Raw genomic sequence first — 24,563 nt, 5'->3', positions numbered from 1 at the left:
CGTTCGCTGTTGATTTAAAGGGAGCTCACTCTTCACAGCACTCAGACATGGCGCCTGTCAGCCCCTTAAGCTGAGGTTCCTTAGAGACGTGCTGCGAATCCTGCTCTCCACAGTGCTGGATCCACACGCACGGCATCTGATTCAGGAAGTCTTATTTCATGGCAATAATCAGGTAGCCTGCTGTTCACTCAGATACCACTCATCAGCCTTAGTGTTCTTGGGGTTAGCAGGTGTGCTTATTTGAAGCTGGTGCATGACATGTCAGAGTCAACATATTTTACAGTGGAAATGGAAGAACACAGAGTAAATAACTTTCCTGGTTAATAAGAGGAATTATACTTGCCCCAAATTGAACTTGGACAGCAGGTACATAAACCTACAAGATGGAGAAGGCTTCTTAAAAGTGATTCCACCTTGGGAATAATTTTGTTTATTACCAACTCATCAAATTTTGGTCTGCTTATTGACAGAATATCTCCTTAAAACTGCCTGTTCTTCAAAAAGGTATATTCAAAAAAGAACGTCAGAATCACTGGAGGTGCTGATTAAAAATGCAGTTTCCTAAGTTCCATTCCAGACTCACTGACTCCAGATTTCTGGGTGTGGGGACTCAGGAACGTGTATTTTAATACATTTCGGGTGTTTTTTGAGCCTCACCATTAGAATAAAATTAGATGCTTGTGAAAGTGAACTCAATTCCAGTTTCCTTTCAGCCACAGCTGAGAACTCCAAAGAAATGTGTCTATGTGAGCACTTAACCTTATTCTGTTACTAAATACTCTTGCTTTCATGTTCCTGAAAACATGTAAGCAGAACATAAATGCTGAACCAAGGATAGGTGACTTAGCCATGTTAGAGGTAGGTAGTAGTAGATTTTTATTTTTAAAAAAATATTACACAGTTATACATTTTTTCCCCCTTTTAAAACACAAGTACCCTTGGGTGGCACTAATACAAGAAACTCACTTTTCCTTTACCAAACTACACGTCTTAACTTTCTTCACTTATTACAACAGCTAGTTTATTAATTAGCTATTGTTAATATTCTTTATTAACTACACAATAACTAATTTATTAATTAGCTAATATTAATAAAATAATCTTACTTGTATTTGGGGAAAAAGAAATAAATACACTGTAGTTGAGTTAGTTTTAAGAATCCAGCTCAATCTGTTTCCAAGACTTGGAAGAACTTCTTTTGTACTGTTCCAGTTCCTAAAACAAAAATATATATTATAGTACTTTAAAAAATCAACTTTAAAAATTAAACTAGGCATCTTAAAACTCCCTTAGTAGTTTTAGATATAACAATGTATCCTTTACAGTATTATCATTCTCAGAATTTCTTGACAATTATTTTGTAAGTGATAATAGTTAGTATTTATTTTCTAGAATGTAAAGGCTTTGGAGTTTCTGGGTAGTTTAAGCAGCTCTTAGAGATGAATTTAATAAAGTTTCAGATGAAATTACATTCTATATAGTATATACAAATTGTCTTTCAATTAGTAAAATAAAGTATTTGTCATACTTTAAGTACTGAAAAGGGACCTTATTTTTTATTGTTTGCTGTTCAACTCTTGTCAAAACCTGCCTGAAGTTAGCAAAGTATCATTATTGAAATGTATAGACGCTTTGACCCAGCAGGGCTACCGTAAGGTACTCATCACGTAGAATAATACAGAAGAGCACAGGGATATAAGCAGCAGCACATTCCCTGCACTACGTATATCGACACACAATTGGAAAGAGCTTAGACTATCTCCCAGGAAGACTGATTACTACATCAGCACCCACTCACAGCCAGCCAGCAAAAACTAACGCGGTCATATGTCAAACCAGCAAACAGATGGAGAGAGAGCAGAACACTTGCATTTTCCATTGTATATACTGCTGTATCTTTTGAATTTTTTTCACAATGGTATATGTTACTCTTTTTAACTTTTTATTTTTCAATTACAGTTTACAGTCAATATTATTTTGTTTTAGTTTCAGGTGTACAGCATAGTGCTTAGACAGTCATATTCTTTATGAAGTGACTCCCCTGATATTTCCAGTGCCCACCGGGCACTGTGCATAGTTATTACAATATTATTCACTGTATTCCCTGTGCTGTACAACCTGAAACTATTTTGTAACTATTAGAATTCATAAAGATAAATTTTAGTGGGAGTGGAAATCCTGCATGAGACCATTGACATGCAAAAGGTATCATCTCAGGGAATGTCTCCTCCTAGCCTCTTGCATGTTGTTCAATGTTTAAACTGTACCAAGTAAGATATTACTTCAGATGAGCAAAAAGTGGTTACCCCACAAGATAAAGCAATCAATCACTGCCCTTTGGCTAACATAATTGAAGTTCATAGTTGCTATGAAGAGAAAATCCTAGTCTCATTTTCACAAAAATTGCAGACTGCCTCATTCATACCTATACTCTAAGTCACTAAAATTTATTTATTTTATTTTATTTTATTTTTTAATATATCTTTATTGATTTCAGAGAGAGGAGAGGAGAATGAGAGACAGAGAGAGAAACATCAATGATGAGAGAGTCATTGATCAGCTGCCATGCCACAACCCAGGCATGTGCCTTGACCGGGAATCGAACCCCGATTGCCTGGATCCTAGGTCGACGCTCAACCGCTGAGCCACGCCCGGCCGGGCAGTCATTAAAATTTAAATGTTCAAAGTTTCAAAACTATATAGGACTTTGGAAGAACTTTTATACTAATAACTCCAAATTAGTTTATTTTTTCTAAAGAAGGTTATTCAGTTCACCAGTTATCTACCCTGTTTTTAAAAATCAACTTGTTTATAATCAGTAGGCCTATAATTTAAACACACACACACATTGATTTACATGTTTAGGGAGAGTACAGAATTTAGTGAGATAGCAGTGTGGTACAAGAGTTGCGTGAAGAATGTTATAGGTATTGTGGGGTTGCTTTCCAGTTGAACTCAAAATTCTATGATTTTAGGTCAGTTAGGGAAGACAGATTTGAATGTGAAAACTCATGATACTCAGAAATACGCTATCCCTTTAACAATACTTATGTATATAAATGTAATAAAAGGGATCATTATGCAATATAAACAGACACTCTTATCAACAATGGCAGTTACTCATTGACTTCTAGGTAAATATTAATTCAGGGACGCCTTCCAACTAATCTCTGTAGCCAAGATGCACACATAATAAGGGTTACTTGAGGTCATTTTACTGTTCTTACAACATGCCTCTCACCTTTTTTTGAAATTGAGGTATAATTGACATATAACATTATATGTTTCAGGTGTACAACATAATGATTCAATATTTCTATATATTGTGAAGTGATCACCACCATTAAGTCAACATCTGTCAACAAATAGATTTTTTGTGTGATGAGAACTTTTAAGATCAACTCTCTTAACAACTTTCAAATATGCAGCCCAATTATTAACTGTATTTGTCATGCTGAATATTGCCATGGTTTATATTATAACTGGAAGTTTGTACTTTTTGACTCCCTCTACCTACTTGGTTTATCACCCACCCCTCCTCTGGCAACCACCAGTCTGTTCTCTGCCATCTATGAGCTCGGCTTTGGTTGCTGTTGTTTAGATTCCACATGCAGGTGAGATCGTATGGTACTTGTCTTTCTCTGACATATGCCCTCAAGGTCCATCCATGTCATAAATGGCAAGATATCATTCTTTTTTTATGGCTGAATAATATTCCTCTGTGTGTGTGTGTTATGCATTCACCTGTCAATGAATACTTAAGTCGTTTCCACGTCTTGGCTATTGTAAATGCTGCTGCAGTGAACATGGGGGTGCATGTATCTTTTTGAATTAGTGTCACCAATGTTAAGGAGCTTACTGTCTACGTTTTTTCTAGGAGTTTTATGGTTTCAGGTCTTGTATTTTTTAGTCCATTTTGAGTTCATTTTTGTGTATGGTGTAAGATAGTGGTCCAGTTTCATTCTTTTGCATGTGGCTGTCCAATTTTCCCAACATCATTTATTGAAGACACTGTCCTTTCTCCCATATTCTTGGCTCCTCTGTCATAAATCAATTGACTATATATACCTGAGTTTATTTTGGTCCATCAATCTATGCTCCTGTTTTTATGCCAACACCATAATATAGTTTGAAATCAGAAAGCATGATGCCTCCAGCTTTGTTCTTTTTTAAGATTGTTTTGGCTATTTGGGGTCTTTGTAGTTCCATACAAATTTTAGGATTGGTTTCTGTGAAATATGCCATTGGAATTTTGACAGGGATTGCAACATGCCTCTTACTTTGCTATAGCTACAATCCTTCTAAAAATTGATGACATACTTTTCAAAAGTCTTCTGGACTATATCTAAATAAAATGTTTTGCTTAAAGGCAAAAGGATAAAAATACCCAGTGACTGGTTGTGTTCAGGTTATCCTTGAAACAAAGTAACTGCCCAAGTAACACAGCTCTACAAATCCCTCCTGAGAGGTCATTCAATTTATAGTGTTTACTGTACATAAGCTTACTTATTATATAAGGTCAGATTCTACACAATGTCTCATTTTATCAAACTAAAAGGTGATCATGGGAAATCTAAATATTGGGTCATGATAAATTTACCAAGTTTTGCATTCTTATATCAGACTTAAGTATCACAAACAGTGCTGTCTGAGCATATGTGGGATGCAGCCCCCACTTTTAACCACTTTTCTGAGAGATCCTGGATTTTGTTAGCTATGGTTTGTGTGCTTTCAGATTGGGTAGTACTTAATTTTTCTGGTACAAGAAAGTATAGGTATGTCTAAATGTCCTAATTAAAAACAAGCCCTTTTAAATAATTCCACAAACAAAAGAATATTATAATAGTGTCTCCCAGCAGCAAGGTAAGAATCACTACCCATATAAGCTGAAAAACCCAAAAAGGATATGTGAACATTGTTATCTCTGGGTGGTGGAGTGATAGGTGATTTTTAATTCCTTCTTGATATATATTAGACTTCCATTTTTCTATAGTGAAGATGTACTATTTAAATTATAAAGTAAAAAAAAATTAAATAAATTGAGAAAAATCTATGGAATTCTACAGGTATTTTTGTGATAATTCAAGATGAAATAAATGTTTAGGATAATACCTGATCCTTCTGAATTCTCATTTCATCAACTTCACTTTCAGCATACTGAGGGTCTTTTGCAGGGTCCTTGATATCTTTCAGTGTGTTGACACTCTGAAATTACAATAATTCAAATCATTTCATGCCCATAACTCAAAACCTTCAATGCCTACTATCTGTCTCACAAACCAAGTTCCCATTCCTCAGCCAGCCATGAAGGCTCTCTATGATCTTTTATCATCACTACTGAGGGCCATTTCAAATTCCACCAGGTCCTCTTTCCCTCCTCTCCTTTCAGATGATTGTCTCTCCCTTGTCTAATAGCCAGAGAGCTCTGTCTGAAAGCGGAGCAAGAGCTACATCTTATAGTGTGGAGAAGGCCTGGGGGAAGGGGGAGCCGATGTGAGGTGGAGGGGATCAATGGGGGAGAAAACGGGACATCTGTAATACTTTCAACAACAAAGATAATATTTTTAAAAAAAGAACTGTGTCTTAACCCACCTTTGAACACCTACAGTGCCTCACATACAATAGATTTTAAGTGACTTTAATTTTTGAGCACAAGAGTTGAAAATGAAGTTGTTATAATAGGCCCATTGGAACGTTTCCCAATAACTGCTGTAAGTGCTAAAAATTCTTGCTTTAAAAGAGTTAGAAATATATACCTTTGGTGGGAAGAGCTTCTCATACACTTTTTTCCACAGTTCCATTGGTGAACGGGCATTAAACTTTCCAATGTCATTATCAGGAACAGGAGGTGATCCTAAAATTGGAAGATTTGCTCCAATGACTGCATTGATTAAAACATTTAAATCCTATCAGTAAAACTGATGACACTTCTAACAGTATAAATCTTAGATCACTCATGTCCCTTTCCCTATTATAGTCACAATTAAAATTTACCCCAACTCAGTGTAGCAAGGAAGGTTCCAGTACTGGAAGAAGGGACAGTAATGAGTAAACTGTAATTCTCTTTCCCCACACCTCAACTGCCACCCAGCAAAAATATAAAAGTTTGATATTCTCATGTGCATGTGAATTTGTAAGAAAAAAGATACTCTTGTGTGTTGCTGGTTAGTGCAAATTTGGACAGCTACTTTGGAGGGTAATTTGGCACCACTAAATACTATTAAAATACTAAAAAAGGTCATGCCCTCTTAATGAGCAATTTCAGTTTTTGGTGTTCACCCTGAAACACTTGCAAACGTGTATGAAGGATTTCACACTACACATCGATGTACTGCAGCAACACTGTGTATACAAGTAAATAATAAGAAATCACAGCAACGATAATGAAACCAGAAATGCTGGGATGTTGGAGACCAAGTGAACATGGAATAGGACAGAAATCAATAAGCAATTAAAAAAAGATTGAACTTAATAAGTTCACCAACCTATATGACTTAAAGAATCCAATCCTGCCGTGATAAACAGTGGCTTATTCTGATCCACACATATTGATTTGCTGCATGCGTAAGGAGAAAAAAGAATCCAATTTAGTTTAGCCGTCGAATACCCTGCCACACGCCACTGCAAGCACAAGAGGCAAGTTTTACATCCAGCCACTGGCGAGAGCGCTGCCCCAGGGGAGGGAGTGAATATCCATGTAAGTGATCTCAAAACTTAAAGCTGAGCATTAATAAAGGTTTTACAGGAGAAAAAAAGTGACAGCTACAAATTACCTTAAATCAAAACCAAGAAAAGTAGCGAGGTTAAGAAAATTACATAAAAATATTGTTTATTCCACTTATAATCAATTAAGAAAGTGATGATAGAAGGAAGGCTACTAAAATGAGGGGAAAGAAGTAAAAGAAATCAGGGAAAGGTGTATAATAGAATCATTTTAGCCTAGTATCAAACTAAGTATTCTATAACATTTTCGTTGTCAATCTGAGAAATATTTAAAGAATATAAGAAGCAAAAGATAACATAAAATTATCTAAGAACAGAAATTTGGGGCACTTTCCTGGTCAAGAAACAAAAGGCTGGTGAGAACAATAGTCAGCTGAGACAATACTGGCCAAAAATTAATAAAATAAAAATATATAAAAAACACATTTTGGGGATCAGTGGGGATAAAAAGGGGACATCTGTAATATTTTCAACAATAAAGACTAAAAAAATTAAATAAAACAAAAACATGAAAAAAATTTTTCACATCCTCAAATATATAGTTACCTTCATGCAGTTTTTAAAAAATAAGCCCTAATGATGATAAACCTCAAAGTTCAGCACCATTTTATTTTATTTTATTTTAAATATATCTTTATTTCAGAGAGAGGAAAAGAGAGGGGGAGAGAGAGAGACATCAATGATGAGAGAGTCATTGATTGGCTGCCTCGCACATGCCCCCAACTGGGGATTGAGCCCGCAACCCGGGCATGTGCCCTGACTGGGAAATCGAACCCCGATCGCCTGGATCCTAGGTCGACGCTCAACCACTGAGCCACACCCAGCCGGGCACCATTTTAAACCTCAATCAAGTAGAGTGCTTAGCTTAACTTTATTTATTAATTATATGCTACCCTTTGGTTTCAAACCTTGTGATTAAAATTATATATTAGATATTTTATTGCTCTCTTGTCATCATAAGAAAAATGGAATGTTAAACATAATCAACATTTCTTAATTAAGGACTTCACAGTGTCACTTTGCTGCAGTTTTACAGCCACTCTCATGGCTTAACACTTTATATGTGTAGATGGGGAAGATGCAAGAAAGACACAGATAAGCTTTCATTCCACCTATAAAAGCATGTATTGCTTTTAGTAAATAATTTCTTTGTGTGAATTTGTTTCTTTTTATTTATACTTGCTCCTTTGACCTAAAACTAAAGCTAAAAAACATTTCAATGAAGCTCGTTGGTCACTGAGTTTGAGTACATTGGTTTATATATCTGCAAACAAAATAACTGCGTATACTTTATATGCCTACAGTTCCAGAGTAATTACATACTTAGATTAAAGGGAAAATGTCTGTTCATCTTCTGCTGAGTGTCATCTTAATGACTGTTCCTTTGGTTTACTAGGTTAAAAATAAAAAATAAGTAAAATTAAAATTAAAAAAGATATTTTGAGTACCTTTTGCCAATGCCAAATGCCAGCTGGTTGATAACTCCACGTATTTTTAGTAAAAGAGCTTCTGATTTACTGGTAAACTAAAAAAAAAATAAAAAAATCAGGAGAGTAAATTATACACTCTGCTTTCAAATCACAGAAACAGGTAACAGAAATATGGCTTTGAACATGTACAGACTGCAGAGAGAATCACTATTTATTTGCCCAACAAATACTTCTGTTTGAGTAGACAAAAAGGCTGAATAAAGAAAAATAAAGAAACATGGGTAAATTCATTTTAACTCACTCGTCAAACTTCATTACTGCATGACACTGAAGGAACTTATGTTTACGCACTAATCAATTCAGCTACTCCCACATATGCATCATAGTTATTGCCAAAATGCAATCTGGTTGGTTAAAAAATAGGAGGTATACATCATAAATAACTTTTCCATCCAAGGATATATTACTGCCTTCAAAGTAGTTAACATGGAGCTGCAGACTAGTCTAATAATACTGATACTAAAACAATTTTTTAACTTCTCTTCTGAATTGCCTTTGGAGCTTGCAAAGTAAGCTACTGAATAGTCTCAGTGGTGGTATGTAACTAGTGACATAACCAGAACATTTTAGAGAATGAAAGTGAATGGGTACTTTTAACAATTAAGTTGAGATAGGTGAAAACCATGCCATATGGTTACCCTACAAATCTTTTAAGACTAAACTTGATTTTTGAAAATACCAAAAGTGACTAAGCCAAATCATAATAACTAAAATGTATGAAGGTGGGGAAAACAATCTTGAACCAAAATGAAATGTACTTATAAGGCAAAGAGATCAATTTTCAGGGCAAGATTCATTCTGGATTAAGAACAGGCTCCCAGCGAAAGAATTCAATGGAGAATACTCATGTGAAGATGTAAGATTTGATACATTTTTTTATTTTTTAAAAATTGAAACAATTTTAATGCTTCTATTGAGACATTAAAAATATATACATAAAATTTTAATTGAGTTTTAAAAGCAAATTTCTATTTATTATTATAATAATAATTATTATTTATGTATTATGTTCTCTATAGAGAGGGAAAATACAAATGTATTTCATAGGACTATAGGGCTGGGAGGACATGAGTTTTCTAACTCAACCCCTACCCCCCATCTGCTATGCCAATCGATTAGAAACATCTTCTACAGATAGCTACAGAGCTTCTGCTTGAACTAAATGCCTGGGAGCTCATCTCCCAAAGCAACTCATTCCATTTTCAGATAATGGTGGCAAGTTCTTCCTATTCTGAGCTACTCTTTCTATTGGTTCCTTGTCCTTGACTCTACGAGGGCGATGACGACCTTCGGGCCCTTTCCCGTGTCACGCTCCTTCGGACGCTCAAGGGGCCTGTCTCGTTCCAGGTGGTGGAATGCAATGTTATGCTGCCATTCACAGATCATGACTCGAATGCTGTTCACATACTGCTATTCACAGATCAGAGCCTACCATCCCGGTGGCTCTGTGCTGACGCTGGTCCTACTCATCAGTGTTTTTCCATTTTTGTTCTTATTAACTTATTAGATTGCTCATACGACTGAATCAGTATTCTTGACTGAATTATAAGGGATCAAATAGAGTGCTGAAAAAAACTGAGTATCGTTGAATGTTGCAAAGCAGTACCCAACTCTCCCCTTGAATGGGGTTAGGGTTAAGAGTGGAAGTAAAACTGAAAGATGGGCAGGTAACTCTGGCTACCCTTCTCCTGGTTTGGGAAGCTAGAAAAACTTTCTGGTTCCCTTTGTGGTCTTGAAGTGGTCCTCTAAACCCAATCTCTGGTCCTTCGGGTTTATTGAAAGCCGAGATGAAGCCCTTCTCAAATCCTCCCCCTTGTCCCTGATCTAGGGTTTTCTGGGCCGTGTTCAATCCCAGGCCTACTGGGCCTGAGTGGCCTGGCTTCATCCAAATTCGTACCCATAAGACCAGACCAGGTCCTGACTGATCATCAAATATGGTCTGTTCCTACAGAATGGCAGGGATTTCTCAGTTAACTAATCAGAACTAAATATGGGCCCTTGTCTGAGGCAAAAACAAGAAACTACAAGATACGTGGTCTTTGCTTTTGTACCCTAGAGGACTTATTTGCTTTAAATTCTCCATATCTTTTCAAAATAGTAAAGAAAAATATTTCCAAAGTACTCTGTCAACTCATATGTAAGCAAATATAATACAAATATAAAAGGTGAGGATTTTAAAGAAAACACATAATGAAATTTATTTGGAGTATTCTGAAAAGTATAAAAATTTAAAATATATATCATATTCTGACTTTTAGTCATAATATACTAGCCATGAAGGCAGGGGCTACACCATGTCGTCTCCAGGTCCCTCTGAGCACTTTGACTAAACAGCAAAAGGAGACCATCCAAATTGGGGGGGGGAGGGGAGTATTTTTAAAAATAAAAAATGCTTTTATATTTTATTGCATTAAAGGATATCAATCAAATAGATAATGACATTAATTATAATAAACAATATTTGTTGAGCAATACTATGTCTTGGCCCTGTGCTGAGCATTTCAATTACTCCCTCTTTCAGTCCTCCTGACCCTGTGGAGAAGGTATTGCTTTTGTCCATTTACACGGAGGAGACTGAGGCTTAAGTGAGATTGAGTGACTTGTCGGAGATCACATATCTAGTAAATGGGTTCCCTGAGATTTAAACCCACGCAGTACGACTCCCAAGTTCATGTTTTTAGCCTCTGCAACAAAGGGCATTCTTTTACAGTTTAAAAAAGGACACACTGTTAGAGGTTTCCCCGCCCCCCCTTTTCTTTTAAGAGAATATAGATTTTAATTCTTAAGAAGCAAAATAAATAAGTAAATAAATAGATAATTTGTCTTTTTAAGATTGGGGTTTATAGATATAAGCAATTCAGAACTTTGGCACCAAAGAAATGGCAGGCCATGTAGCAGCGTGTTCTACGGATACAATTATAAAACACTCTGCAACCATGTTTTTGGGGCAGTGGGGAAGAAAGGAGGGGGTGATGTGCATTAGTAAAAGCACTAGGATTCATAACTATGCATGAAGTTGCTAATCTTTCCAAATTTGGTCCCGTCCATTTAAGCCCAAAGCATAGAAAATGTACAAACCATTAACGATGCTCCATAGTAATGTGCAACAAATCGAAGTGTCTTGCATATTACCTTTCTCTTCTCAGAGTCAAAATCCTGAAGAAATAGATTATTAAAATAAAAAACAAGCTGAGAGAACTAAGTATCTGCAGCATGAAGATGTAAAGTATTCAGTGCAGAAAAAGATTCTTTCTAAGTTGTTTATTTTTTGAACACACCCTCAGGAGGAGGATTCCGTTCCCTTGACGTTGTTTCACACAGAGCTGAACAATAGCTGAGGCCTCTCGAGCTACAGCTGTCAGATCTTCCCTGTTTACACACTTAGCTCAATAGACTTTAGAAATCAGCACACATTTCATAGTGTGGAACACCCTAGGGATTCTCTGACAAGCAAAGATAAGAAGAAACCAATTTTCTACTTTCTTCAATTTAAAAGTTGGGAAGTCAGTCCTCTCCCTTGGTGACTGGGTTCAAGATTCGTTCTCTAAATCTCCACCTTATCCCCATTCCACTGGACCTACTGTTCTTTACCTATTTTCTCTTTCCCAACTATATCCTCTCTTCCAAAATCTTGAAGATGAGTCACTTCTTGACCTCTCCCTCTGAGAGGTACTTTCTTATTTCATTATCACTTTTGTTCCTCTCCCATAAAGCACAGACATGAATGTATAACAAGCTCAACTAGAAGTGGGACAGCTTACCTGAAAAATATCATATTTACTTCCAATTATGACCAGAGGTACTGGAAATGGGTCAATTAATTCGCGATCCTGTTAACATATTTCATTTATTTATTACAGTTATTACTATGTATTCAGCAATTCCCATTTACTTCCAAAAATATAGCATTTTACGTCTGTCACAGATGTTGACTGTGTTTGCTTGACTTTGAGGTTGTTCCAATAATTAACCTTCACTTAGTAAACTGTATTTCTCAAGTATAAAAATAGAAACAGCAATTCCCTAAATTACTAAAAGATTTATTCTTTTTTGTGTTCTGCCCTTTTCTTATATAACATGTCACCTTCATTTTTTTCTTCTATTTCATACCAACTGTTCGTTGCAATAGCAGCATTTATACTGCATACATGGGAACCATAAACGACCAGTTTTGTTCTGATATTACCTGTGTAAAACATATTCAAATAAACTCTGGGCGACATAAAATGCTGCTCTGAGCCTTCTAGAAGATGATATTCATGACTGTACTTAAAGAACTTGTGTTGTCACTTGTTTTGTCACTTGTGTTGCAACTTCATAAGGTAATGACTCGTCAGATGGCAAAGTACTGACTGTGACACTGAACGAACGTAAAATACAGAACGATGGTGAAGGCTGTTTAAGCCCTAACCCGTGCTCAAATTTGTAGCTGCCTTTAGTTTTTTTGCCAGGTGACATTTGTATAGCCTGTTTTTTTAATCTTCATTTTATAAAATCCGTATCAAACTCCTCCTTTTAAACTACCCTTTGATTGGTGTAATATGCCACAACAATCACAGAAGTTTAAGAAGACATAGGAAATCTTTTCTCTTGTTTTGCTCTTACTGAGGTTTTATTAAATTGCTGTAATTTTCCAGTGAGCAGGCTCATCTACATCAAATGAATTTCAAGTCATGCATAAAAATCTAAAGAAGCTGTTGTGATGTTATCTTTAACCATGTATGGGCTAAGAATTCCGAGAATAATCCCAACAGCCACTCACTGGATGGTCCTTCTGCATGTTACTCCGTATTTTCTGTCTCAGTGCAGAAGCTGCTTTAGAATCTGTCTTTCCCAGTTTCATTATCACTTTATCTACATGGCTTTTTGTGGCTTGTAACAGGTTTTCCATGGTGGGCCAAAGGTCATTAGGTTTGGAAAGATCCAAAATAAGAACAATAGAAAATGTCCTAAAGAAATAAAAAAACACCTTTCAAAAAAGACTCAAAATAATTACCATTTTGAAACCCTACTATACTGAAAGTTACTATCTAAGAATGACACTATAGCTTAAGGAAAAAACACAGCAATTTTCTAAGACTAAAAATAAAAAACTAACACCAAAGTTATAGCCTTATTTATTTGAGTGCTTTTATCCAGTGATATATAAGTGTTACAACCAGTAGTGGCACTGACGCTTTTGTTTGAACTAATAATAATTTAGTTCAAATAATCTGCAAGCAACTGGGTCTAACACTGCATGTTTAGATCCAATTTTACTGTGTTCCAAAGAAGGAAAACTAAAATAATAATAGCAGCACAATCAGGTAAAGGAGAAGAAAAGAGATTTACTGATGGACCGTGCCAGGGTTCTACTTAGCTTATTTAATCTTCACAACAACTCTTCCAAGAAGATATAACATTATGAAAGTCCATTTTATGGACTGGAAGTCTGAGGTAGAGATTTATATTAGCTAGTAAACTGTAGAGCTGGTTCTTAGATCCAGAGCCACATGTCTCTGCTACATATAGCGTGCTGCTTCTGGGGGAGCACACCCCTAACCACCACTCACTGCCACACGTGTGTGTACTCATGTTCATGTGCATCAAACATAAATCTAAACTCAGCAACAATACAAAGAGCTCGATTTAAAAATGGGTAAAGGATTCAAATAGACATTTCTCCAAAGAAGATATATGGATACCAACAAACATATGAAAAGATGCCAACGTTAATCATTAGGGAAATGCAAACCAAACCACCATGAGACACCACTTCACACCCATTAGGATGGCTATGATTAAAACAAAACAAAATACCAGAAAAACACAAGAGAAACTGAAACCCTTGCGCATTGCTGGCAGGAATATAAAATACCATTTTATAAAATGGAAAACAGTATGGTGTTTCCTCAAAATATTAAACATAGAGTTACCATATGATCCAGCAATTGCACTGGGTGCACTGAAATCAGGAACTGAAACAGATACATGTACACCAAATGCTCACAGCAGCACTACACATGCTGCTCTATTACAATTTACCTAAAGTCTGCGGACACGTTCAATGCATCTATAATTATTTTATGAACAGTCATTTTAAAGCTAAACAATTCTAACAGCATTTGGCAATATTATTTTCTCAAGTTGCTGGGTTTTGTCCAACACAAGGAAATTATGTGTCAAATTAATTCCAGTCACAAAACACTCTGAGATTTGCAAGTACATGAGGAGTGAAATGTTTTCCATGAATTCTTTAACCACTCAGCAACCTACTTTGGACCCAGGCCTATGGCTCCCCTTCCCTGTGTTCATAACCTTGACCTCTCCTCTCTCCTAAAGCAGGCTCCCACTGCTCTGGGGTTCCAGGGAAAGAGAGAGCAAGAACTCACAAAGTCAGGTATTAAAGAAGCCGTGGAAAGATTTGGCTTCCCACAGAAATCAGAATTTCCACAAGCCCACTGGGTCCAAACCCTGCTGGGCCTAGAAAAGAAGACTGAGGTGATGTAACAAGGTGATGTGACAAGTGAGGGGCAGAACTGGAGCCAGCTCGCAACCCCGGTAAGAGCCTAACTCCTTTCAGCCTCAGGCCACGCTGGCAGCTCAGGCTCCTTCAGCTCCCTACCACCCTCGCCAGCTCTTTTCAACTGCGCCAACCTGCGCTCCCTCACTCCCAGGCAGCTTCAGTCATTTTCTCTGTAAAAGGAGGGCAAATGAAAAACTAGATAGCAGTAAAATTCCATGTTTCTGAAAAATATCTTCACAGGGAAATGACAGTTATAAGTGAAAAAGCAAAATCTAAAATTAAAACATCTAAAATCTGTACAAAGTCTATTTACAAACACTGGAAACACTGAAATAAATACCTTGACATGTTAACAGCAGTTATTTTTTTTATGTGATTATGGGTGCTCTTTCTTTGTACCTTTCAGCATTTTCCCAAGTTTTCTATATGAGCATACGTTAAAATTAGATTTCTGAAAAAAAAAAATCACTGGACAAATAAAGCCTACATTACCTATAATCAGCTATGAGAAAACAATTGTCCTGTTAATAAGAAATAATTCCACACTCTCCAGATCTTAATTGTCAGGCCCTTTGTATTTGGTCCACTCATCAGCAACTGTTTGTGTTAAACCCTGACAAAAGTAAGATATTTCAGATTTCAATTTTTTTTGTTTTCCTTGGCTAAGATGGGTTCCCAGGAACATTGTGAGAAATGTCACAATTTGCCACATGTGATTTGGCCAACATGTGGGAGGCACTGCCAGGAAAGCATCCAATGAGTTTGAGGTTTTCCCCAAAGTTCTATTTCTTTAAGATCAGCAAATGAGAGACTTTCTCCCTCCTCTAACTCATCGACTTTCCTTTGCTGAAGCTTCAACAGTATTAATTAGCATTAAACTCAAAGGCAGACATAATATCCAGCTAAAGGAAAAACTCAGGGCTGAGTTAGCTCACACCTGGATGGGTATTGGAAAGAATTTAGCTTTTCAAATCTATTTTTGCCAAATGAATTCATTGCCCAAGTGTTATTTGACGTATTTTTGTTTGTTTGCAGGCTTGCAAAATATGTTACTAGAAATGCCAGCTCACTTTAGCACAGGCCAGAACCTTAGTTCCTTTTAACTCTCTCCAAAAGCATTACAGTTTAAGCACATAGAAAGGAAATGAGCATAAGTCTTCAGCAACATAAAACTGTCCCCAAACTTCTGATTCACAAAAGCCTACCCATATTCATCCCGTGGACACTACTGGGCACTTACTAACAACTTCCTGGAGCTGGCTCACTTACCTTAAGGTGTCACTTGTGATCGGTATGCTGATTAAGTCCAATAAAGAGGTCCCTCCACCTAGTTCCCAAAAGTGAGCAATATCTTTTGGCTGGAAAAAAAACCACACCAAGTTGTTTTTTCATATTAAAAAATTTTTTTTGAAATTTAAATACCTCTTATACTTCATTAGCACCAGCTAGTAATAATTACGGGTACAAAATACTGTAGCCTTCCATCAATCCTTTCTTGGCAGTCAAAACTTTCCCTTTTCTATCCCATCCTTCAAAATGCACCAAAACATCTATTCCAAAGAACAAAGATAAAACATTAAGAATATATGTGTATACATAAATGCCCTAATTCTAGTAATACCTTAATAGAAGACATAAAGAGTGTCCTAATTCTGTAAATATCACATGTAGCAGACACTTACTCAAATGTGCTGTAAAAATAACTAGTTGAAAACCTTTGTTATTATCTTTTTGAAAACAGTCAGGATTCTAGGTAGAAATAAAATAGTTGAACAGGAAAACATCCTGATTTAGGGATGCAGAAGCTTGCTAAATAAATTAGATATACAACGTAGGGCATGAGGAAATGGGACAAACAGATGGCAGTCCCAGCTGCAGATCAGGATTCCCCAAGCAAGGATGTGCCTGATGCCCCCTGGAAATCCCACAGGCAGGCTCCCACTGGCAATAAACAACTGCTTCCCTTTCCCTAGGATTCTTAAATATTAGGGGATTGAAAGGGCGAGGCAACCAAGTAGCTTGGAAACAAGACTGTTCTGGGGTGACCCACGACAGACAACCACCAGAGTTTGTGTTTGGATTTTGGAGCCTTTATTAGCTGCCAGCGGCTACAGTTGCAGCGTCTCACCCATGTAAGAGCCGAACTGCAGCCCTTTCCACATTTTATATTCAGTAACTACAAAGGCAACTACGGTAAAGGGGCTTCTAATAATTTGATAATTTGTTAGGTTGTCAGCGTTTGTAACATGAAACAAGGGGGGGACCTTTAGTAACATAAAAGGGATGATTTAAACACAATGTCTTACAGTGAGTAATGGGGTCATGCTTGACCGGAGTGTGATTGCTTTGTTTTTTCTATAGGAACTCAGGGGGAGTGGTAATTATTGGGCTAGCTTGTCAGGCCTTGTCCTGGACAATAGGGATCTTTTTCTACCTTTACTGTTAGTTCCTTAGGTGTTCTCCTGGCCATGGTGGCCAGAACATGACCATGACCACCTTCCTAGACTGCTAGCTAATGACATCTCTGCTTCCACCCTGATGCTGAGCCGCCTTCAGGACACCGAGACTGTGTGAAGAACTGACAAAGTCTTTCCATTTAGAGCCCTCAAAGAATATTAAATTTGAGAAAGGCATGAATCTTCTAGAATGAATATGGACAAGCCCAACTTGATAGCACAAAGTTTAGAGACAGAAAAATAGGTGAAAAAGAAATACATGAGAACTTGGAAGAGACAGTCATTAAAGCAAGTTTTAGATGAATCTATATCTATTTATATTTTTGACAAATCATCTCATAATCACTAAAATTGTTTTGCTGTTGATATCTGAATCACTGTGTGTGGGGGAAATAATTTTTCGTTGGGAAATGTCAACTGATCTATAGTTTGATGAAAGGAAGTTTTTAGTGCTCTTCTCAGAAGTTAAGCTTATGAAAGTTGTCTCAGAGTTTCCATTTGTTTATCACTTATGTCAAAATTCATGTAACAAAAATAAAGTTTTCCTGCATCTTATTATATTGATTTTTCTTTTCTTTTTAATTTCAGTTTTATTTTTTTTAATTATCTTTATTGTTGAAAATATTACAGATGTCCCCTTTTTACCCCCATTGATCCCCTTCACCCCGCATCCACCCCACCCCCAGGCCTTCCCCAGACCAGTGTCTGTGTCCATGGGTTATGCTTATAAACATATAAGTTCTTTGATTAATCTCTTCCTGACCACTCCCCCATCCCCCCCTTCCCTCTGAGATCCCTCAGTCTGTTCCATGCTTCTATGTCTCTGGATCCATTTTGTTCATCAGTTTTAAGACAACACAAAAGAGAAGGCCAAGTATTTTCAGCTAGGGTTAGCTTCACATCCACCGAGCTGCATCCGACGTTTAACAGTACGGAGCCATGCAGTGTACAGCCTGATATGTTTACCGATCGTAGATAAGATGGAAAATGTAAAACAAAGTCAGCATCAGTACTTCTCCATCTGTGGACATAGCAACATCACTTAAAGACACTCACTGTGTTATGCCCTTTCGCTTTTCTTCCATATGTATATTCCAAAGCTAAGGTTGGTTTTGGTGACTCATCCCTGTACAAAAAAAGACAGTACTACCATTATTTTCTTATGTTCATTTTTGCTTCCTCTTAAAAGTTTAATCGATTAGTGGAGAAGTTACCTTGTATAATAGCATTGAGGTAAAATGATTTAAAAATTATTTAAAAAAACAAATAAGCCTCCAAAACACCATCTTAATGGATTTTAGCAGAGGTGAGTCGTGGCGCCTGCATGACGTGGTGGCCCCTAGAGACAGTGCTGGGGCCAGAGGAGAAGGCAGCGGGGCTGGCAGTGTTGACGGCTGTGCCAGGGCACAGGCTCTGGCATCCGGGCCCCGCGGAAAGCACTGACATCAGGTCTATGCTCAGCCCTGATATGGGGAGTGCGGAACCTAATGACTACCAATTTAATGAAGTCATCAAGAGACTTAAACACAGTTCTCTACCTTAAATCACAGCTCAAACATGGGCATCATTTATCTAAGTCCTAAAAATGGACAAATGATTTGAAAAATATTAAAATCATTTGATGAATTATTTACACTATAGCTTACATTGCTTGGTAAGCAGTTTTATGGGTTTTTTTGGTTTATAATTGTTTTATTGTAGTAGAAACACATATTGATAATCTTTACAATTTTTAAATGCACAGTCCAGTAATGTTAAGTATATTCACAGTTGTGCAACTGAACTTTTGAACTTTTCCATTTTACAAAACTTAAACTCCAAATCCATTAAACAACTCCCCATTTCCTCCTTCCTCCAGCCCCTGGTAAGCACCATTCTAGTTCCTTTTCCTATAAATGACTACTCTAGATGTGGGATCATATAGTATTTGTTTTATGTGACTAGCATATTTCATTTAGCATATGTCCTCAAGGTTCATCCATGTTGTAGCATGTGATAGGATTTTGTTCCTTTTCAAGGGTGAATAATATTAGTATTCATCTTTAATTTAGAGAAAAAAATAATTTTTAAGTTGTAATTTACATATTTATGTTTATTGCATATTTTGTATATCATCCCTGCATGTATCTTTTTTCCTACATACAAAGAATAATGTTTAGTTCTGTTTCCTGAAAGATAAAAATTTCCTTTATGAAATAAAATGCTGCTTTTAAGACAAAATTTATAAACTCTGATATTTAACCTACAATTAGAACTGTCCTTTTTCTTTTTTTTCTTTTTTAAAATATATATTTATTGATTTCAGAGAGAGGAAAGGAGAGGGGGAGAGAGAGACAGAAACATCAATGATGAGAGAGTCATTGATCGAGCCCACGACCCGGGCATGTGCCCTGACCGGGAATCGAACCCTGATCGCCTGGATCCTAGGTCGACGCTCAATGGCTAAGCCACGCCCGGCCGGGCAGAACTGTCCTTTTTCTAAGTAGACTATCAAGGAACTGAAATTCATAATTTTCAGTTTAATTTAGTATTCCATCCTACGCTGATGTGTCAGACGATGTGTTTGTAATGGGAAATACACCTGGCCTGAAAAGAGTCATGATTCCTAGGGATGGAAGGATGATGCAGGTGTCACTGTGGATGGTTCTTCTAAGAAACAATTTTGCTGATAAAAGGACTTACACAAAGCCAGGATTCTATTTGTATTCTTTAATAATATTTTTCAAAGATGTTTCTTTAATGTGACCTTAAGACCAAATTCCATCTCTCTTGATGTTTTTGGAGAAGTTCTAAGAAAGGCATTGGAATAAGGGGAACAGAGAAATATCTTCCAAAATTGGCTGGAGGTTTTCCTTATCAACTTCCTACAACGTCTACCACTTATAATCCTAAATCTTAATCAGATGTCATGCTTCTATAGTATAGATAGTTAAGAAGTACATAAGACAAATGGTAAAATGTACAGTTTGAGGACCAACACTGTGCTTCAAAATTGTATCCATGAGTAATTTAAAGATTGTGACTAACACTCAAATAATAATGGATTAGATAGAATAAAAATATTTTAAATATCATAGGAGCATAGCTAAAGAGAAAGTAAGTACTGGCATGACTGTGTAGTTACGTTAATTTCTCCACCAATAGGGAAATCCAGTTTTAATCCTGTAATTTTTTTTTTTTTGGTGGTTGTTAGTTTTATTTTTAAAGAAAATCTCATAGGCCATACTAAGGATTCACTAAGAATTAAATATTTTGTTTGGGCCTCAAAATTGTTATCCTTCCATACGTCTTGTAGAATCTAACTTGCCCTATGCAACCGGAATGAGCAAAAAATGAAGTCTAAAGGTTAACATGACACTTACCTGTCAAGACACCTTAGAATAATAGTAGTCTTTCCCTGGAAATTAAAAAAAGCAATATTGTGTTAATGTCATCCATTTTACTACTGTTCATAGTTGTGGCCCAAAATAGCTTTTTAATCACTTGAATGATAAATTACCTGGAAACTAGAAACTTTCAAAATTGCTCCTAAGTTTGATAAGTGGAAAAAGTTAACTGTCAACTTTCCATCACAGTTTAACTACATTGCTATTATTATAATTATAAAGTCCCTCGGATGACAAATACTAGCAAATCATACCTCACTTTAGTGGTCAACTTGGCAGCTGTCTTAAATGTCTCTCTACTCATCAGTGCTAATTACTGGTTAAGCTGATGATTAGCGTCTTCTAAAATGTCTGAATTCCAATTATTGAAGTGGAAATAAAGAAAAAAGATAACATACAAATAAAAGGACATGTTGCGAATATGTTCAAAGTAAGCAATCCAGATACTTGGTGAGAGTATTTTTGTTTGTTTTATTTCTAGAGGATATAGTTATTGTAAGTATTTTTAGGACCACATACATGAATTATTTTAATAAAAGTAATTAAAAATACAGTCTGTAAAAAAGGGCCCAATCTAATAAAATTAAGGACAAAAATCAATAGCATAACTGAAAGACTTACAGATCTCAGGCTCAACCTTAATAAACAGACATATACGATTATGAATTTCTTTCTCTTTTTTTTCCTTTATTTTTTTATATCACCATTTAAATTTTTCTATACAATAACAAAAGCTCAGCATCTGGAAAAAGAGAAGCTGGCAGACCTGCTCTAGTCTATTATAGTTAAACAAAACCTCAAAAATTCTGTCACATCCTGAGTGAGAATTACACGTTAGAACAATTCTAGTTGAGAGTTAGTGGGATCATGATGGATAGAGAATCCATGATTGATACAGAGTCTGTCACACAGAAGACACGGCTGAAAGAAATGCAGATAAAGCTGAAACAGATACCCAGGGAGACAGAGTGGTTGCCATTAACTATTTGAAGGGCAATTTTATAATATTTGAAAACTTAGCAGGTACAAGAGGAATTCCATTGACTTCCATAGTTTTATAGGTCAGAATGAGGCCGAAGGGGTGGAAGTTACAACCTGAGGCTTTCTAGGAACTAGGGGTTAACAAAAATTGAAACAGGCTGCAGTTGTATAAGAGAATTCCCCCAGTGCTGGAGATATTCAAACCTAAGCTATACAACCACTGTTTGCAGTGGCCCTTAAACCTTTTCAGGAGGTGCTGGAGTGCTGGGAAAATCTAATTTCCCAGAAAAATGCACTGATGCACAAGCACACAATTTTGCATACATTTCTAGGGAGTTCACTGACCCCAAGAAGTACGTCCATGGTCCCCAGGATAAGAACCCCTATTGTAGAAGACTAGAGTATCTCCAAGTTTCCTTCAACTTCTGTGACCCTAGTTAAGACAAGTGAAGGTTAACTGTATCATACCCCACATGGTTCATGTTTTTATCATCTATATACTTCAGTTGTATGAGTGACCATCTGATTAGCATTTATGGTGCCTTTGTGCAAATAAAAGATGACTGCTTTGGGCAGTCTAATTAGAAACAAGTGCCCCTCCCTCCAAGCTGCGGTGGCCCATGTCACAGGACACCAATGACAAGTGTTCAGGCTGGATGTAAGTAAGTACCCACTCACCCACAAGCAGGACACCCTCATATAGGGCACAACCAGCTCCAATGTAACCAACAGGCTGGAGATATATTATATGGTTAAAAAGTTAAGTATACACATTTTTATCAAAGTATTAATATAAATTTTACCACTGGTTGTTAAACCGTCACAATACTCGAAAAAAAAAAGTAGAAAAAATTACCGCATTTTTACTGCCAATGAAGAAAACAGATTTTTCTCCAGTTTCAACTCCATCACCTTCACTTCCATTACTCTCCCGTTTTTCTACTTCAGCTTTTGCAATTTCCCAGAGAGTTTCACTAAACGAGAGGCAGAAAAACAAAATTCAGAGAAACAAGAAGAATCGTTTCCAATATTTATTTCAAACTCAGAAAAATTTTATTTCAATCATATTCATAAAACAAATCAACATTACTTCCTGGGGGGCATAAATTGGTAAAACTGCTGAAGATTGGTCATTTTCTTTGTATTGGTTCATCAAAGAAAGCTGAAAATGATATGCAGAGCCTTTACTGCCAGGCAGAGCCTTTACCACCAGGATCTGAGGGTTCCTTAATTCTGGGGCTTCCAGGCCAGGCTGAAAGCTGTTAGCTTCTCAGACACATACGAATGTCCAACTTTGGGAAATGTTCAACTTGAAAAACAACATCTAGGAAAACGGCAGAACATGTAAAACCAGTGTACCAAACAGTCTCTGCTCCCTCAAATATTTCTATTTTTTAGAATTATATTTTTGGCTCAAGATTCCCTTATTTTTAATACAGAAAATATAAAGGAGAAAATCACCCAAAATCACATTTTAAAAACCATTTTTTCATTCATCTATACACACATATATAATTTTACGCAAATTTTACTTCATTTTTTAAATTAAAGCCTACATGGAGTATTGAACTAAAAAAACCGGAGCAAGCCCGGGTGCGTGGCGAGCCTGAAGCTGCACTTTCTGTGCGGGCCGCCTGGGCAAGCTGCCCGACTTCTCCGGACCCGCACCCGCTACCTCAGCACCTGCCCGGGCTCCAGCGCGCGGGCCCGGGGAGGCGCCGGCTCGCCCGTTCCACCCCCCGGCCCCTCGGCGGTCCCGGTGCGCGACGAGAACGAGCGTGCAGTCCGGGCCTGGCCTCCAGATAACCACCTGAGGGTCCCGAGCGCTCCTAACGGCTACCATTCCAGGACCGAGGGCGAAGACGGGAAGGGCGCTGCGGAAACCCAACCGGGGTCCTCGGTCTCCCCCGCGCCCCCGGGGCGGCCCTTCACGCGCACGCGCCCCCCAAGCCGGGCACCGCGTCCCAGGCCCCCGGGGAGGGGGGCGGGGTGCTGCTCCAGCGACGCGCTGACGGGAATTTACCCGCCGCCGAACCTGAAAACTAAGCAGCACCCGGGGGTGCGAAGCTGCAGCTTCCACCCCGAGGCTCCCGGGCTCCCGAGCTCGCACCGCCCGCCCGCACGGTGGCAGCGCGGGTTCGCCCCGCTCTGCGCTGCCCCGAGGGGCGGCCCGGGAAGGCGGGGGCTGCGGGCCGGCCGGCCGGGCGGCTCCAGGTCGGCGCTCCCCTCTCCCTCGCTCCACACGCCGCCGTGCCCTGCGGCCCTCGCGAGCCCCCGTGTGCTGCCGCGAGCCCCGCGCCCGGAGGGGGCCCCGGAGGCCCGGCCCCCGCGCCCGCGCCCCCGCCCCCTCCCGGGCGCCCCCGGCCGCGGGCACGCTCCCCGCCGAGGGGACGGCTGCCGGCAAGGCTGCTCCGCAGTCGCGCTCTTTCCACCCGGCGCGCCTCTTGCCGGCCGCGGCAGCACCCACGCCGTGAGGGCAGCGCCCACGGCGTCTGACGGCCCGGAGCGGGCTGCGCGCAGGGAGACCTTCCGTTTTCTTCCCCGCCGGCCGCGCGCTCCGCAAACACCCCGGCGGCTCTCCCCCCGGCGCCGCGGGAGCACACGCCCGCCAGGCGGGGTGCGGGGTACCTGGGCATCGTGCTCCGCAGCCCGGGTCCGGCTCCGCGCGGGGCCCGGGTAGAAATCGGGCCGCAAACTCTCCCGGTGGGCCCCGGGGGCGCCTCGGTTGCCATGGGAGCGACGTCACGGGCGGGTTGCGTGAGGAAGAAGGGCTTCATGGGAAATGTAGTTCTCAGCGCTTCTTCAAGTCTCAAGCTCAGCCTCGTCCCCAGGCAGTGAGAAGGGGGTGACGCGTGGGAACCAACCCTGCGACCTGAAAGTTCTCTCCTGGAAGTGTTCTCTCATTTAAAAAAAATTCTACTGAGTACTCAATATGCCAGAATTCCCTCCCCTCCCCTCCGCCTGGTTACTTTTCTCTCCCCAGTAACAGTACTTTGGGCGGAGAGGGGAACAGTCTCCTGAG

General features: G+C 38.7%; 1 protein-coding gene across 1 annotated transcript; it reads right to left on the bottom strand.

Moving 5' to 3' along the window:
- Positions 1-852: 852 nt before the first annotated feature.
- DYNC2LI1 (dynein cytoplasmic 2 light intermediate chain 1) lies at positions 853-24,273 on the bottom strand (the record flags this gene model as incomplete). Its single annotated transcript, XM_081156996.1, has 13 exons — positions 853-1,215; positions 5,113-5,205; positions 5,757-5,854; positions 6,486-6,556; positions 8,172-8,248; positions 11,292-11,369; positions 11,975-12,043; positions 12,976-13,162; positions 15,988-16,076; positions 18,231-18,300; positions 20,537-20,571; positions 22,398-22,515; positions 24,170-24,273. 13 exons carry the CDS (start codon positions 24,271-24,273, stop codon positions 1,153-1,155), a joined length of 1,152 nt encoding a protein of 383 aa, XP_081013122.1. The 3' UTR covers positions 853-1,152.
- Between the last annotated feature and the right edge of the window lie 290 nt (positions 24,274-24,563).

Source organism: Miniopterus schreibersii (genome assembly GCF_964146895.1).
Source record: "Miniopterus schreibersii genome assembly, chromosome: 13".
In the NCBI taxonomy this organism is placed as follows: domain Eukaryota; kingdom Metazoa; phylum Chordata; class Mammalia; order Chiroptera; family Miniopteridae; genus Miniopterus; species Miniopterus schreibersii.
Note: the sequence above shows the minus strand (reverse complement) of the source record. Positions and strands in the feature narration are given on the sequence as shown.